Source organism: Neopelma chrysocephalum, unplaced genomic scaffold, assembly GCF_003984885.1.
Source record: "Neopelma chrysocephalum unplaced genomic scaffold, ASM398488v2 Primary Assembly neopelma1_122, whole genome shotgun sequence".
Taxonomy (NCBI): Eukaryota; Metazoa; Chordata; class Aves; order Passeriformes; family Pipridae; genus Neopelma; species Neopelma chrysocephalum.
In genome coordinates this window covers 795668-813301 of record NW_020897784.1, presented here as the reverse complement: position 1 = coordinate 813301, position 17634 = coordinate 795668, and the positions used below count along the sequence as shown (strand labels likewise).

Genomic DNA, 17634 nt, shown 5'->3' with positions numbered 1-17634 from the left:
GGGCACAGTTCCCCAGCAGGTGTGCTGGCTTGGCTCTCCAAGGCTGCAGTGTGTCCTGGCTCAGTATGTCCTGCACAAGGCAGGCTGGGGAAGCTGCTCTCACACTGCCAAGCAAACCTGGTTTTCTGCAAATCTGAATGAATACTCAGGGTCTGTGTCTGCAGGTCCTGTAGGTTGAGTAGACTGAGATGAGGTTCCCAGTGGCCCAACCCCAGGGAACAGATAGACGGATTTTGGAATAGCTGAGGGTTCATCCAAGACAGAGAGGACGGAGCCAGGCCAGGCCTGTCTGCCTTCACACACCCCAGGGACTCCCAGAGTCAGCGTGAGTCAGGCAGTGCTCTGTGCTGTCAGAGGAATGAAGGTGTGCAAGAACTCTGGAGACACAAACCAGACGTGCCCAGGACAGAGCTTTAGCCTGAATACAGGCAAGACCATTAGAAACAATTCTGATTTATGAAAAAAAAATTATTTGAAATACTTTAGTTATAAAAAGTATTTTGGAGGCTCATGTATTTCTAGACACAAAACTGATGTGTTTTATTGTTAATTATTGGAGAAAGTATTTTATGTTGAAGATTCTGTTCTTAGAAGTTTCCTTTTTTTTCAGGACTCTCACCCCTTTGGTCCCACACCAGACATGTTCTGCATGCTTGAAGGTGTTATGGGAGGAGGGATGATTTGGAGAAGGAAGAGGAAGAAACATTGGAACTGAGTTGACTCTGAGTCACTTAGGTCAAAATTGACAAAAGCCATCACAGGATTTGGGAATATCCTTTAGACAATGTTCATCCTCTAGAGGATAATCCTCTAGCAGCCAGAGGCACTCAAAGGCTACTGCCAAGTGCCTCCTGGCTTCAGCTCCTGCATGGAGCTGCTTATCTGAGGACACTGAGTCTGTTGTCAATCTTTGTGCTGCAGTTTCCAGGAGAAAAATACAGCAGAAAAATTTCTGCTCCCATTGCAAGCCCTGGGTTAAGAAATATCTTTATTCTTTTCCAGTCCAGCTGCCCACTGGATGTTCTTCAGTTGAAAAGAAGGAAGATGTGATTTCTTATGTCAGAGAAGCTGACATTCCTGGAAAAACGGGCCAGGGTCTGCACACTGAGGCTCTTCTTCGAGCCTGAGCAGCAACAGGGAGCTCCCAATTCTTCTTCAGTGGTGGTTTACCAGTTTGGGATGGGCAAGATTATTGTGGCTGTGATCATGGAAGAACCCAGACTCTTTGATCCTCCGCTTCTCACACAGTAGTTTAGAGTCTGGCTGCACTGTGGAGCAAGTCAGCTGGAGACCTGGGTGAGAAACTCGTGCTCACTGTCAAGGGAGTGGTAGAAGAGGGAACGAGCCTGGGCTCCATCCTTGAGAGGTACCGGGGTTGTGACTGTCACTGTTGTGGTCCATGTTCACCCAGAGCTCTCCTGAAATATTCCACAATACCTTCAACTCTTCCTTTTCCGCTTTCTCTGGTTCAATACCCCTCTACAAAATCCGTGAAGAAAACACAGCATCCCCCCTCTGCTTTTCTGCTTTGCAGGGAAGCACTTTTGTCCCTGTTTCTCAGGGCTGGAAGAGGTTTGCTGGAGCTGTGAAGAGAGTTGGGAGCCATCCAGCTGATACCATGTCAGTACAGCAGCACAAGGTCCCTTCCCTGGCTATTGGCAAGGCTGGAGACACCTGATGATGATGATGATGATAATCATGATAATAAAACCCACCAACAACTCAGGTGAGTAACAAGACTGCAGCTGTCCATCTTGGGCAGCATGTCTCTGTGACTGCTATGTGAAATTTGTGGAAGGGAGCTTCCAATGAACCTCTGGTGGTATTTCCTAAATGTAGAGCCAGGACAGATTGTGAGGGGATAAGGAGGAACCTCAGGCATGGATCTTAAAAGCTATTAGTGCTTTAGACTTGGGAGTCAAACAGGAGCCTCCTCCTAGCCAGACATAAGGCCTTTGTCAAGGTTTGGGTGGTTTCCACGGTCTGAACTTTTCAGACATCCATGAGGACATGCTCAAGTCTGGGAGGAGTGGCCATGTGTGTGTGGGCACCAACAGCATGAACAGGGAGGGTAGAGGAGAAGGAGACACGACTCGGTTTGGGGCAGGAATGCTGCTGGAGGTGATGGTCGCTGCCTGCAGCCCAGGGAAGGAGTCAGAACATCCCCTGCCTGAGCAGATATCCCCACACTGTCATCTCCCAGCTGTGCCTTCTCTGGTCAGAGAAGCAATGATTCTGGGCAGGGCTCATGTCAGGGACACTTCTTTTAGAAGGGGCAACCATACAAAACTGGCTGCAGTTTCAGTTTGGTAAAAAGATGCATCACCTGGAGGGCCTTGGCTGCTTTACTGGGTTGTGATCAGCTGAACCCTGACCCCTCATGGCTGTTAGTCTTCCAGGGCCACCCCACTCTTCCTCCTTTGCTGCTGTTTTTGTCTGTAGGGGAGTCAGTATTGCCCTGGATCACCGATGGACCATCTCGAGTGATCCATTTGGAATTGTTGCAGTCATGGATGGAAATATTCATGGCAGATTCAGTTTGTTCCCCCTGGGAACTGTGGGGTGATGCCACCTTCAGCTGTCTGCAGTGTGGCTGTTGTACCCTTCCCTGCAACTGGAGTCAGAGTGGGAACCCTGTGATTACCATTGTCTCCTTTTTGTTCTTTATGGCATAAAATGGGTCCCATGAATGAGACTTAACAGGGAAAATACTCGCAATTCCAACATCACTCAGACACTTTAAATCACATCTCTGATCCTCCCCCAAGACACCATTACATAACCATTATGTAAACTGTCTCCAAAAAATCTAAGAAATGCCTCTTGTAAAAATACCCCTCCTCCATTATGGAGCTATTGTGAAAACACACTGAGGAGACCAAAAATACTGCCAAGGAGCTATCAAGAGTAAACCCAAATTCCCACAGGGGAGCCATTGTAAGTAGAACCATAAAAAATGGAAGGATCATTGTACAAATCCCTTCAAAAGGCCCCCACGAGAATACTTCCAAAAATCACACAAAAGATTTTTAATACTGGATGCTTTGTGGGATTTTTTGGTTGGTCTTTTTTTATGGTCCTTTTAATGGGGTGTTTATTGCTATGCTTTGACATTACAGATCACTTCCAAAATGGCTTCTATGTGGTGTTATTTGGGGCAATTTTAGAATCACTGAGATGTTCCCACTAAATCCATATGGTTTGACTCTTTACAACTGCCTTGATGATTTTCACAATAGCTTCATCAGTGATGCCCTAAGGGCATTTTCTAAATGTCCCTTCAGTGGGATCACTGAGACTTTTGATAAATTGCTTTGCTGGGGCCTCAGATCTATATATTTTCATAACTGCCTTTGGCTGTGGTTTCTGGTGTGCTGGGTCTGTAATCCAGGATTTTTTCCAGCTTTCAGAGGAGTCACAGAATGGTTCCTGGGGCTGGGACTTGGGATAATTTTTCAAATTCTTATTGGTTCTGTCCTTTAGGTGAGGGCTTAGAGTCATACTGAGGTTCTGGATTTAGGGGATGTCTTCAGTAATATTGTAAGAGATGTCTCACGAGGGTGATCTGAGAAGCGCTTAAAACAGCCTCCGAGGATGAACTCCTCTTCAGGACGGCCCGTGTCTGCGGGGGGGATGTGGGTGTTCGCTGGATCGGATCTGTCAGGAGCATTCGGAATGGCCCGAAGGAGCGCAGCATCTTCCCCAGGCTCTGCTGAGGGCGCTGCAGTGACACGGGTCCGGGATGTGGCTCAGTGACAGCAGAGCTGCAGCAGTGCCCGAGCACCACGCGAGGGCAGGGGAGCTCCGAGGCAGCTCCCGCAGCGCCGCAAGGAAAGGCTCTTCCCAGCCCCGGTGTTGTAAGAACTGCAAAATCTCTCTCTCTCTCTCTCTGTGTGTGTGTGACAGTGGCTGGAAAGACCCCTGGGGTTTCCTCTGACACCTCCAAACAGAATATAATGAATGGTCCCTCTAAGCTTCCTAGGGCAGTATTTGAGTATCAGAACCACAGAATGGCCTGGGTTGGAAGGGACCTTAAAGAACATCTTGTTCTACACCTTTACCATGGGCAGGGATACCTCCCTCTAGCCCGGGTTGCTCCAAGCCCCATCCAACCTGGCCTTGAACACATCCAGGGATGGGGCAGCCACAGCTTCTCTGGGCAACCTGTGCCAGGGCCTCCTCACCCTTACAGGGAAGAATTTCTCCCCAAAATCCCATCTCACCCTGCCCTCTGTTAGTATGAAGCCATTCCCCCTTGTCCTGTCACTCAGGGCCCTTGTCCAAAGTCCCTCTCCAGCTCTCCTGGAGCCCCTTTAGGCACTGGAAGGTGCTCTAAGGTCTTCCTGGAATCTTTCCTTCTCCAGGCTGAACAGCCCCAGCTCTCCCAGCCTGTCTTTGGAGCAGAGGGGCTCCAGCCCTCAGAGCATCTCCGTGGCCTCCTCTGGAATTGCTCCAGCAGGTCCATGTCCTTCCTGTACTGAGGACCTCAGAGCTGGAGGCAGCACTGCCTGACACAGGTGAGGTCTCACCTGAGCAGAGCAGGGGGGCAGAATCCCCCCTTCAGATGCTGCCCACGGCTCGTTTGATGCAGCTCCAGACATGAGGGTTTCTGGGCTGAAACATGAGCGTTGCCATGTTGTGTCCAGTACAACACTGAGCAGGATCTGGGAATTGTTCCTGTGCCCAGGCCATGGTGTGGGGCTCTGTTGCTCTCTGCAGAAGCCACCTGGAGCTGCTGCCACTGGGACCAGTCTCTTATCACCTTCTGCCACACGTTGAACCTGTTTCTGTTTCATAACCCCTTTTAACTGACTTTGCTCCCAATGGCCATGTACCTTTGGGACATCTACTCACCTCTGCACTCGTGGTAATTGTCCACCAAGGGGTAGCATGTCCCTGATATCTTGTGAGGAAGTGACTGTGGGACCCACCATGTCTCTCCCTCCCCTTCACCCTTATGGAGTGGGTTTTCACCCAAATCAAGACCTTCCATTTCACTCACAACCAAGTGATCCATACAGGATGTCAGTGTAACCTGGGAAGGGTCATACAGTGTGTTTTGCAGTCATATCCACTGTGCTGGACACAAGAAGTATGGGATGGACAGTCTGGGGCACAGGACTTGACAGCAGTGGGCCTGTGGGACAGTTTGAAGGTTTTCTGGTTGGGGAGAGGCAGAACCACACTGGAGAGGACAGAGAGTCATTGCCCCAAGCTTGTTGGGAACAGTATGTGTGCCCAGCCTCTTCTACCTGGGCACCTTGAGTTAGCCAAGGTCCAATTTCTTTTTTTTCTTTCCCTTTCAAATCTGGAAACCCTTCAGCCTGCACTGGAACGGCCCAGACTCACTAAGGCTGGCAGGATGAATCCCATCCAGCTCAGAACCATTAGTTAACCCTCTTTGTTCTGTTTCTAGCTGAGCTCTAACTTCTGGTGGGTTCTGGGTTTTTTTCCCCCCTTTTAAGAAGTTTTCACTGGAGCAAAACTGTCATGTGAAAAAAAAAGGCATTTTCAGCTTGGAAGGATTTGTTTGTGGAAGGTGAATTGCACCTCACCCTATGGTGTGCACATGGTGAGGCAGCTGCAATTTCTGCTGTCGTTTTGAGCATGTGGGAGGCATTAAAAGGTGAGGGCTGGTTGCCTGGACATGGTGTTTGGAACTCAGACCCTCAGTTTAGGATGAAGGACTTTATATGCTGATTTTTTTCTTTCTTTCTCTTGGTTGATAAAATTAACTTCACTGTAAGCTCCCCAAGGCTTTGTTAACAGCAGTCATTAGGGACTGCTAGGAAGGACGAAAAGGACTTCCAGGATGTGTCTGTATTCCTGATCACAGCTGAGGCAATGGCAGAGCAGGTATTTCAGGGGATGGAAACTGCTGCTAAGAGTTGGAGAAAAGATCCCTGAGGAAGTGAAATGTCAGAAGCCAGGGGCAGGCATTTGAGGGAGGTAAGTCAGAGGCTTCAGTTAAGTTAGAGAAGGAAATACTTCTTGCCAGAGCTGCTGTGTAGAGGGGGGAAAGGTTCTGTGAGTGACCTGGGGTGGGGGATTTAGCATCTGTTACTTGTGATCCAGAACACAGACCTCAAGGGGTCTGCTACTCCAGCACCTCTTCCTGTGACATGCCTCTCCAGACTTCTGTGTAGATGATTTTTAAGGTCTCTTCCAGGACAAACCATTCCATGATTCTATGCTTTTCTCTCTGCCCCCTCTCCTTGTACCAACTGCTAAAGGTATCTGCAGCTGCCTGAGGAGATACAGAACTGCCTGAGGAGATACAGAACTGCCTGGGCAGTACAACTTCTCTGATGCAAAACCTTTTTGGTGTTTCTTGCTCACATGGAGGACAAGGAAAGTGGTGGTGCAGCATGTGCAGTGTCTGACTGTGGCTTCTCGACTGTGTGTTCTGCTTTGTTGTTTGAAGACTGGGATTTTCAGATAAACCTGCAGGAGAAGGGGCTCTCCAAAAATCCTGAGCTCAATGCACTTGTTCTGTGGAGACCTGGAGGGCAGATGAGGGGTCCTGCTGTGGCATGGGAGTAAAATCCAAAGGACCACTGCTCCACTTCAGCCACAGGAGCAGCCAGCACTGCAGTGACAGGGTCGGCCTGTTAAAGAATCCATTCAGTGCCGGTGGCTCAGGGTCCAGGTGCAGTGAGAGCTGCAGGTTGAGCTCTGGGGGACAGGGGACAAGAGGCTGTGAACTGCTGACCCTTTGCATCACAAAGGGTCCGGGGACCTGTGGCCCAGTGAGGGGACCCAGTGCTCAGAGACACAGCAGGAGCCAATGACCCCCAGACTTTGCCACCCTTAGACTGTGAGGTGATAAAAGCCCAGGGGTTCCTTTGTTCGGGGTCCCTCCTCAGAGGCAGCAGCTCAAGCTCTTATTTTTTTATTTAGTTATTGCACCACGATTAAATTATTTTAAGGGTCTGGAGGTCTGAGACTCTGCTATGGGAAACCTGTGGCCAAGCAGGTGAGGAAACCTGGTCTGGCTGTGTCAGTGTGGGGGGAGCAGCCGTGCAGGGACCTTGGTCACAGCTCAGGTGGTGGGAGAGTGACTTCCAGAGTGGCTCCTGGATGGGCAGACAGGGAAGTTTCCTTAACAGGCCCAACCTCTGTGTGATGGGCATGTGCTCCCCTGGGAATTGCCATTCCCTTCACATTGGCCTCGGTGCAGCCTTGTCAGTGCATCCCCAACACTGCTTGTGCTCTCTCTGCAGAGTGTGCAGGGCTTCAGCCTGTCTGTCATGGCACAGATCTCCTCAGCCTGTTCCACTAATGCTTCATGTCTCAGAAAGGCTCTAGCAGGACAGGCCTCACAGTCAGGTCAAACCCCTCATCCCCCACAAGCCTTTGGGGCTCTGGGATGTTCCTTATTCACAGAATCATGGAATTGATTAGGTTGGAAAAGAACTTCAAGACTATTGAGTCCAATCTGTGACTGAGCCTCACCTTGACAACCAGACCAGAGCACTGATGCCACATCCAGTTGTTTCTTGAACACCTTCAGGGGTGGTGACTCCACCACTGCCCTGGGCAGCCCCTTCCAATACCTTAAAACCCTTTAAGTGAAGAAATTCTTCCTGATGTCCAACCTGAACCTCCCCTGGTGCTCCAGCACCTCAATGTCTTTCTTGAAGTGAGGCCCCAGCACTTGTTAAAAGAGAGAATTGGACTCTTCAAAGCTTTGCTCGCTTGACTCACACCTGACACCTTCAGATCTGCGATGCAGTTTTATTTCTCTTATAAGTGATTTTATTCTGTGTGGGGTGATGAGGGGTGGACGTAACAGAAATGGACTCACAGAAACAAGACTGTGAAGCAAGAGGAAGAAGTGGTGCAGCAAAGACAGAGGTGGGGATGGATGGAGAATTTGAACAGCCAGGCAGTCACAACAAGGCAAATAAGGCCAGTCAAGCCATGGAAACTGGACTGGAACCTGCTTTGCCTTTGTGTCTCTTTTCCCTTTGCCCCTAATGTAACTGAGCATGTGTGTGTCCATTGTGACATTCCCCTCACTGTGCTCCTCAAATGTCTTCAATGTGGTGACAAAAGGAAATGTGAAACTCCAGCTGTGGAACTTTTCCAAACCAGACGTTTAAAAAAAAGAAAACGGAGGGGGGGAGAAGGAAATTAAGATCTAAATGGGAGAATGGGAGAAGAAGGAAGAGAAGAGGTGGATTAGAGGAGTTGGGAGAGGAAAATAATCCAGTTATTTTAATTGATTGATTAAATTGGCAAAATTGCAGGAGAAAAACAGAAAATTAAAAGCATAAAAGGCTTTTTTCCTGAGGGCTTGGAGCTAAAAGCACTGCAGATTTTTTGGTGCAATTGTTTTTCTGTTTGTTAATTGGCTCTGTGGGGCAGCACAGCAAAGGGGAGGAAGAGCCCAGCTGTGTAGGGGCCGGGCTCCCTCTGGGCACCCCTTGAACCTCAATGGCAAAGTGGAACCCAGCTTACCATCTGCTTTTTCCTTGAGGATCAGGGTCACTTTAGTTGTGTTGCTGAAGGCTGTAGTTTCCTGAACAGCTGATGTTAGGAAAAGTTGTCATTGCCACCAAAACACCTCATCTGGCTCCATCCTCTGCTCCTCGCCTGGTTCAGGAAATCACCCATAAAAAAAGTGACCTTTTGTTGTTGTTGTTGTTGAGAATTAACCTCAAGCCATTCCTAGGTGGTGTGGAGCAGCTGCTGGGTTTTATCCCTAAACTGGCAGCAACTCAGGATCAGCTCTTCCCTCACACCATGGTATAAACATGGATATAGAATGATGTTTTTGAGAGGAGGAGCCAGTTTTTGCCACTCCTCACCACATTCCTGGCCCTTTGCTTTCTCCTACATCTTGCCTGTGAAAGTCATAGCAGTAAGTGTAAACCCCCTACTATTATTATTATTATTATTATTATTATTATTATTATTATTATTATTATTCCCAATGTTTGTGGTCAAGTGTATGTTTGGATGAGACCAACTGTGCCTCTCCCTCTGCTTCCCTCCTGTGCCTCTGCAATATGCTGGGAAAACTGTACTGGAGGCTGGGAGTGTGTTGGACAACGGAAGAATCAGGACCATGGGTCGTGTTCTACAGGCTGAAAGTTTTCTTTGTCTCTAAGGCTGTCCCAGAGTGCTGGACAAGGAAGGGAGACAATACCCTAAAGAATATAGGCTCTCCCCAAGCAAAGAAAATGCTGTCATCAGGAGCAGGAGAAAATGTGAGATTAGTTTGTAGATGGCTTTGCTGTCAACTTGATTTATGCTTCAGGAAATCAGCTAATCGGTGTAAAGAAATAGATCTTAGAATATCTCTGTGTGATGTGACTGGTTGGCCAGTCTCCTCTGGGTTTAGGTTGTTGTTGTTGATGTGGTGTCACTCATTACTTTGAAACACAGAGCTGTGTTCCTTGTGCTGATGGCATCTCCCATGTCCCCTGGCGGGTCCTGCTCTTTATTTTGCTTTTTCCTTCAGAACACTTTGAAAATGGATTCTGATTGTCCTGATGTTCGCAGTCCCTGTGTGATGATAGTCATAAATGAATGAACAGTTCCTTAACACTGTTGGAGTACTTTGTCAGCCTGGCATTCTGCCCTTTTATTTTTGGGTGATGGAAACTGCACTGAGTAATGAAAGAGCAGGTTTGATTTTTTGATGGTGAAAAGGTGTCCTTTTACTCTCCATGTTTTGGGCACCAAAAGGTTCTGTCTGCAGCATGCCTACTTTCCCATTTTGGAGTTCAAACATTCTAATTAATAATGTATTGGGGGAGGTGCCACAGAAGTGGTCAAGGTGCTTAATTCAGTTTATCACTGACCAGTATTTGAGTGGGACTCTTCTTCCTCAAAATTTGCAGGGAAGCTACTCCAGTTTGAGACATTCAGGAAGCTGGAGCTTTTTCCTGTTTCCCAGGTTAGCTTTTCACTCAGCTTTTCTTGTGATTTTTCCCAAGGATCAGCTTGACAGTTGTGTGCACAATGACATCCTTGATACATCTGAAGAGAAGATGTAAGATCTGGACTTTGCTGTGTACCTGGGAACATAGCTGGAGAGATTTTGCACATACTTCACTTTCATCCAGGGTTTAAGAAATCTTTGAGCAGGATAACTTCTGCTTCCCAACAGAATACTTCCCAGAATAGGAGGAAAGTGTACTGGCCAGAGAAATGAGAACAAACTGTTAACTCTTCAGCCCTTTGCAATTCTGGCTCCTCTGCACCATGTTCCTGCCTATCACCTCCTTTCAAAGTGGTGCCTCTCCCTCCTGTGGGTATGGGAAGCACCCAGCTGGAAGCAAGGCAGATTTCAGATGGATCTGTGGCTTTATTCCTGGGATCCCCAGGCACCATGCTCATACCAGAAGGCTCTGAGGACAGCCAGCTCTTGGCTGCATGAGGCAGCACAGCCTTACCCAGCACAGGATGCCATGAGGTGGATGCTTGAGGCAGCACAGCCTTACCCAGCACAGGACACCATGAGGTGGATGCTCCCTGCTCTGCCCTGGCTCCCTGCTGTCTTTGGGGTCCAACCCAGTAACTTTTGTAGCTGATCACTCCGTGAGGTCATCTACAACTTCCTTGTGAGGGGAAGAAGGGGGCAGGCCCTGATCTCTTCTCTGTGGAGACCAGTGACAGAACCCAAGGCAATGGGCCTGAAGTTGTGTCAGGGGAGGTTTAAGTCGGAGATTAGAAAAAGGTTCTTCCCCCAGAGGGTGGTTGGGCACTGACCAGGCTCCCCAGGGCAGTGGGCACAGCACCAAGGCTGCCAGAGCTCAGGGAGTGTTTGGATGATCCTCTCAGGCACATGGTGTGACTCTTGGGGATGGGCCTGTGCAGGGCCAGGAGTTGGACTCAGTGATCCTTGTGGGTCCCTTCCAATTCAGCACCTTCCGTGACTCTGTGATCCATCAGTTCTCATCTTTTTCTGTGCCAGTTTGCCCACTGTTAACTGTTCCACCTGGAAACTCTGACAGAGACCATGGAATGCAGCAGATACAAGGGAAACCTCAACCATGGAGATTGAAGATCACAGTCTTTCACTTGGAGAACAAAGGCCAATACATTTGGTCCTCTTGATGCTCCTGCTCTGGACTACACCAACCAGCACCCCCTTCCTGTGATGGAAGGAAGCAGTGTGTGGGGATTCAGGTCTGGGAGCACTGTGGCCATATGGAGAAACGTTGGGTCTGGATGGTAGGGAAAAGATCCCAGCAGGAATTACAGCCAACAAAATATTCACAGACAAAAAGTTGAGATGAAGTGCCTCAGTTTTGCTTCCAGGGGTCCAAACCAGCAAACCTGGTGTGAATGAGAGAGTCTGGAAGTTCCCATTCGTGTCTGGGACAGAAATGGTTCTTGGGGTGTGCTTGAAGAGATTTTCTGAAAATGTGAAAACTGCTGAGATCACCTGCCAGACCCGATGTGTGGTCCATCCCAGTCTCAAAGATGGGTTTTCATTCTCCAAAATGTGTGTTTTCCTTTGGCCTCCAAGGAGGCTGGTACCAGATATTGCCATCCCATGCACGGTTTGCTCCTTGTCATTTACATTCCCGTGGCTGCAGCAGTGCTGCCATCCCAAGCGTTCCCAATCACGGCCCAGTCTTCCAGAAATCACAACGTTGGTGGAAAACACAATGAGATTGAAAAAACAACACAGTAGGGTGCTTGTTCCACTGGCTTTGTTTCAGAGGAGCTGCACATCTACAGCCAGGAGGGCTGGATGAGTGAAAAATGGACATTTGAGTGTGCCTACAAACTGCCTCCACATTGTCCTGTTAGACAATGCTTCCGGGTCCCTCAGGGCCAACATCCTCCTGAAACATGCCATCTCTGCCCTTCAGGGTGTCCTGGCACTGCCTTGCTGACGTGCAGGGGAAACCTCAAAGGTGCCCAGCCCTGACAATGGCTTCCAGAGCAGCTCTGCCTGTCACCCAGCCACCCCCAAGGCCTCTGCCTCCAATAAGCCTCCTCAGCCAAAATGCAGCCCACAAGGCAGTGTGGCCTCATCCTCCTCCCTTTCAACTTGTCCCAGCACTCCTGTGCCTGTTGCTCACTCAGGCTGTTGCAGTGGGTGCCCATCAGCTCAGAACTGTGGCCTTATTGCATTGGGACTCCCAGCCCAGCTTCACTTAAAAACCATAGAAGCTGAATGATTTGGGTCAGAAGGGACATTAAAGTTCATGTTGTTCCAGTCCCCTGCCATGATCAGGGACACCTTCCACTAGCCCAGGTTGCTCCAAGCCCCGTCCAACCTGGCCTTGAACACATCCAGGGATGGGGCAGCCACAGCTTCTCTGGGCAACCTGTGCCAGGGCCTCCCCACCCTCACAGGAAAGAGTTTCTTCCCAATATCCCATCTCACCCTGCCCTCTGTTAGTGTGAAGCCATTCCCCCTTGTCCTGTCACTCCAGGCCCTTGTCCAAAGTCCCTCTGCAGCTCTCTTGGAGCCTCTTTAGGCACTGGAAGGGGCTCTAAGGTCTTCCTGGAATCTTTCCTTCTCCAGGCTGAACAGCTCCAGCTCTCCCAGCCTGTCTCAATAGCAGAAGTGCTCCAGTCCTGTGATCAACTTAGTGGCCTCCTCTTGACAGGTCCACATCTATCTTGTGTTGGTGGCCTGAGAACTGGAGGCAGCACTGCAGGTGAGGTCTCACAAGAGCAGAGCAGAGGGGGAGAACCCCCTCTCTAACCTACTGGTCACATCTGTGTCGATGCAGCCCAGGAAACCAGGCCAACTTGTCCAGCCATGACGTGCAGCTCACTGGCTGCTGCCTGGGGCTCTTTGGCAGCCAGACCTCTTCCAACCGGGAGCAATCCTGCTACAGGGAGCGGCCCGTTCATAAACTTCTCTCTCCCTCTGTTTTTGGCACACATCCCCTTCCAAAGGTTGGAATCCAAGGGAGCCCTGTCTCCAATGAAAAGGCTCACAATGCCTCAAAGACGTCTAGTTGCTTTTGGGAGGCTCATGCTAACATCTGGTGGCCTTGAAGAGGATCATGTGGAAGGGATGTATCCACGCAGCTAAAGCTCAGTCTAGGAGGCAGAAGAGCAGCCTCATGAATTCTTGCTGGTGGAGGATGGGGAACAAGAACTTCTCTCTGTTCTGGGCCTGCTGAGGTTGTTTCACACCTCCCTTGGTGATCAGAAGTGGGTTACACAGTTTGACTCCTGCGTGCCTGAAGGTGGGCAGCCTGGCACCAGTATGGGCAGAACCACCTGTTGAGAAGGGAGATGGAGTGGTGTAGGTTTGCTTTTCCTTTTTCCTTATTATTTTAATAATTATTGAATTTAGTGTTTGGTAGGGTGGAAAGCCATGTGTACACTGTTAGAGATGTGGTGAAAGGCACTTTAATGAACATTTGCCAGAGAGTTCATACTTTGGATTTATGGCCTGCAGCAGCGATAGCAGGATGCTGGTTTCTGTTTCCTGCACCTCTGCAGATCCATAAACTTTTACTGTTTCTCAGGCACCTCTTTGGTGAGCACAGAACATGCTCTGTGTTTATGCTCCCTCCTTTCCCCTGAGTAATCCTGCAAGGAACACATCTCAGAGAGGGCTTCAGGGTGTGTTTGCTCTAAATGGTCTCTGAGGGGCTCCTGTGGCCTTGGGGGAGTAGAGGGAACAGGTTTCACTCCTGCTCCCTGACAAGCTTGTGCTCAGTTAAGCAGGGGACTGTGACTTGTAAGGATGCTTATTGTGTCAATGACAGTGGGGTTTATTTTAGGGTCTCTTCTAATTAGAGGTTTCCTTATGGAGTAAGGATACGTGCTAGGGAATTTGGGTTTATGCTGGGGATCACAGAACCATAGAATGGCCTGGGTTAGAAGGGACCTTAAAGTTCACCTCATTCCACCCCCTGCCATGGGCAGGGACAACTTCCACTAGCCCAGATTGCTCCAAGCCCCGTCCAACCTGGCCTTGGACACTTCCAGGGATGGGGCAGCCACAGCTTCTCTGGGCAACCTGTGCCAGGGCCTCCCCACCCTCATAGGGAAGAATTTTTCCCCAATATCTAATCAAATCTACTCTTTGGCAGTGTGAAGCCATTCCCCCTTGTCCTGTCACTCCAGGCCCCCTCTGGTACTGAAAGGCCTCAATTAAGTCACCCTGGAGCCTTCTCTTCTCCAGGCTGAACAATCCCAGTTGTCTCAGCCTTTCCCTGCAGGAGAGGTGCTCCATCTCTCTAATCAACTTGGAAGCCCTCCCCTGGACTTGCTCCAACAGGTTGATCCCACTTCTGAAGGAGCATTCAGAAGAGAATTGACCTAGGATGAGTCTTTCCCAGTCCTGTGCACATGAGCAGCCCTAAGAACACGGAAGAAAAGGGCTCAGTGTTTTTAATGAGCCAAACATGAGAATGGATTTTGAGCATCTGTAGCATATTACAAGTCTGGATCAGGATTCAAGTCTCACAACAGGCCATGTTTTTCACAATTCCCACCTAAAGACCATAGCAAAGCTTTGGATTTTGTCACTACATTTGGGGTTCCCACCCTCTTCTCTCATCCTTGGATGGCTTTCCTCTGATTTTCTGCTGATCTCTCAAGTTTTTCTTCTTGAGAAAAGACTACATGGCTCATCTGCAGAGGAGGGAAGCAGAGCCAGGCTCTGTCTGGGGAGCGTGGCTTTGCGTGGGAGACCCTGTTATGTGATGTCCTTAAACTTTCATGCAGCAGACTCTGTCCTGCTCATGAACTCAAACCCCCGAGCAGCAGATCATGGGGTACAGCAGGTGGCTCTGGTCCACAGGATCTGGAGAGGGACCCTGTTGCTGCAGTTCTGTTGCATAAAGGTGGGTGATTTGGCTCTTCCCTCTGGAGAAGAAGGGTGGGGAGGATGGTGCTAGCTCATGTGGACACAAGGCAATTTCCCCGGCCTCCCTCAGGGAATGCACCCAGACAGCCCCCGAGGCACAGCAGCCCAGCTGGGCTGGGAGAGGCAGCTGCCCAGAGAACCACTAAGGTGCAAGAGGACAGAAACCAGCCACTGGTCAGCAACGAGGCTCATTTATTATCTCACAAGAACGAGTGACAAACAGCTGCAGTAACGTCAGCAGAGCCAAAGCTTTGCCCAGGGCCTGAGCTCTGACCATGGGGCTCCCTGCTGCGCCGGGTGGCACTGGGAGGGTTTGTGATGGAGAGGATGGATCTGGGAGATCCCTGAGCTGCAGGGAGTGAATTTGAGGCTGTTCCCAGTGGCCTATGTCCTCCTGATGCCATCATCCCACAATGCTGATTTCTGTTCCCTCCTTCTACACGAGCTGCCTGCCCTTAAAATAGAAGGCAAGTGCAGCCCCCAAATGGCTGTGTTGTGTCTGGGACATGTATCCAGAACCAACAGCCTCTTCCAGGAAGGAGGTCTGGGGGCAGCGAGGGAGCCAGACCCCATTTTCACCACACCTGAGCAGGAACCAGGTGACTACAGACAGGAGTGCCCCAGCTGTGCTGTGGTGTGTGAAGCCCGATGTGCCCCAGGGTGCCTTGGCTGGGTGCTGCTGAGTGACCTCAGGCACAGCATGTGGGTTTTTCTGGGAAACTGCTTGGGTTTGGCTGCTGTGGGTTTCAGAGACCCCTTGTGAGACACTGTGGGTCAGATTGAAAGATGGGCTGAGCATCCCCAGCTCCTGGTATCTGCTGCAAGTGAGGGTTCTGCCCGACCCACGAGGCTCCCAGTGAATGAGTGGAGACTCCCAAAAATAGAGGCAGTCCAAACCTTAGGTGCACACATGGATATGCTGCTTTTAACTCATTTCTGCTCTTCCAGTTGATGGCATGGGGCAGACACCAGCCCATTTCCAGGGGTGTGTGGGACCTGCAGAGAACCCTGGAGGACAAGGTCTGAGGTCCCTGTGGGTGGCCATGTCACTGCAGTCGGACATTTCCATGTGTTGCCACAGAGCAATGGCCTTTGCTAAGATGTCTCTGCCTCAGAAGACACACTTGGCTTCACTGCAGGCTCCTCCTGGCTGGCGATGCTGCAGGACGAGGAGGAGGAGGGGGGTCTCCCTGACCCACTTCCCGAGCTGGTGGGGCTCTCTCCCAGGGAGTTCCCAGCAGGAGCGACACGCGCAGGGATTATCTCCTCCCGTGGCCAGCCCTGAGTGTCTGGAGCTCAGTCAGAGCCCTTCCAAGCGAGGGGCAGCTGGCAGAGTGGTGCCTGTTGCCCAGGCAGGTATGATGGGGTTGAGGGTAGACAGGTTGTACTGGTACTTTACAGGGAGCAGCCTGTGTCACCTGGCTGGCTCCCCGGCGCTGGGGCTGGCCCTCGGCGGGGGCTGTGGGGCTGTTCCACACGAGGAGGTTTATAAGTGGGACGTGTAGGGTGTTGTGGGCGGGGAGGGGAAGAAGGTTATCCGGAGGCTGCTGCCGGACGGGTCTCGGCTCTCTGAAGTGATCAGTACCTCACTGTCATTGAGGCAGGGACAATGCTCAGAGAAGCCCCTCTCCTTCCCCCTGGTGCCCACTCTTTGCTGGCAGGGGATGAGCGTCATGGAGGGGAAGCTGTAGCTGTCAAGGATGGGGCGCACTCCCAGGGAATCAGGTGTCTCAAACATGTGGTCGATGTCAGAAAAGCTCACCAGAGCCTGTGTGGAGTCATAGGAACTTTTCTCCATGTCATCAGCCCCGCAGGACTGGGGGAAGCTCCCCTTGTCCTGCCCCTTCTGCCTCAGCAGGCGGAAGTCATCTCTGAAGTGGGGGTTGAAGAGCAGGTAGAGCAAGGGGTTGAGGCAGGCGGGCAGGGGCAGGACCACAAGAAGGACGGATTTGATGACCTCTGGGGTGATAAGGAAGAGGTTGAGGGTAGAGGAGAAGGTGAGGAAGGCCACTGGGCAGTAGAGGAGGCAATTGGTGAAGATCAGCCAGGCCACATGCTTAACCATGGCGCAGTCCCAGACAGCGCTGAACTCCCCCTTCAGCAGGTTGCAGTAGAGTCGGATGTAGGTGCCGGTGATAGTCAGGAAGCAGAGCATGTTTGTCATCACCAAGGCCACAGTGAAGCCCAGGGTGGCAGGTTTCCCATCTGGGATGGGATGTGGGAGGCAGAGAGGGGACGCTCCATATTCCCCAACGGAGAAGAGAGGCAGAACGGCAGCCACAGCGGACAGAAACAGGCAGCAACAGGCAGCAGCCTTGACCTTGCCTAGGGAGGGTGATTTTCCGTAGCCCCGCACGCAGGAGGCTGAGATGCTGCACTGCACAGCAGCCAAGGTGAGCAGGAAGATGGCAGCCTGGGAGGCAAACACGGACAGGAACCCCGTCACCCTGCAGCCCGCGCCCGTCTCCCATCTGGCGCCGTATTTGGCGAAGTGGCCGTAGGTGAGGGCGTCCACGAGGGCCATCATGCTGCAGGAGATGCCGGTCAGCATGTTGGCCCCAGCTATGGAGCCAATGACGAACTTAACAGGAGAGAGGTAGCTGGGGGAGGCAAAGACAGCCAGAATGACCAGGCCGTTGCAGAGCACTGAGACCAGGACGATGACCCAAACTCCCAGGCGGATGATCCAGCTCTCAAACAGGTGATCACAAGGCTTGAAGGGACCTGGAAGACAAACCCCAAAGTTATACCCAGCAGACATCACTTGGCTCCAATGGTGCTGCTCGGGGCGGTGGCCAGGTCCCAGCCCTCTCCTGGCCCCACCAGCC

The 17634-nt window shown here is 50.9% G+C and overlaps 1 protein-coding gene across 1 annotated transcript in view; it reads right to left on the bottom strand.

Annotated features, from left to right (window-relative positions):
• Window positions 1-14981: 14981 nt before the first annotated feature.
• LGR6 (leucine rich repeat containing G protein-coupled receptor 6) overlaps window positions 14982-17634 on the bottom strand; it is a 132934-nt gene continuing 130281 nt past the window's right edge. Inside the window, exon 17 of the mRNA XM_027697743.1 lies at window positions 14982-17530. Within this exon, the coding sequence (XP_027553544.1) occupies window positions 16293-17530 (1238 nt within the window). The 3' untranslated portion in view covers window positions 14982-16292. The remainder of the gene's footprint in view (window positions 17531-17634) is intronic.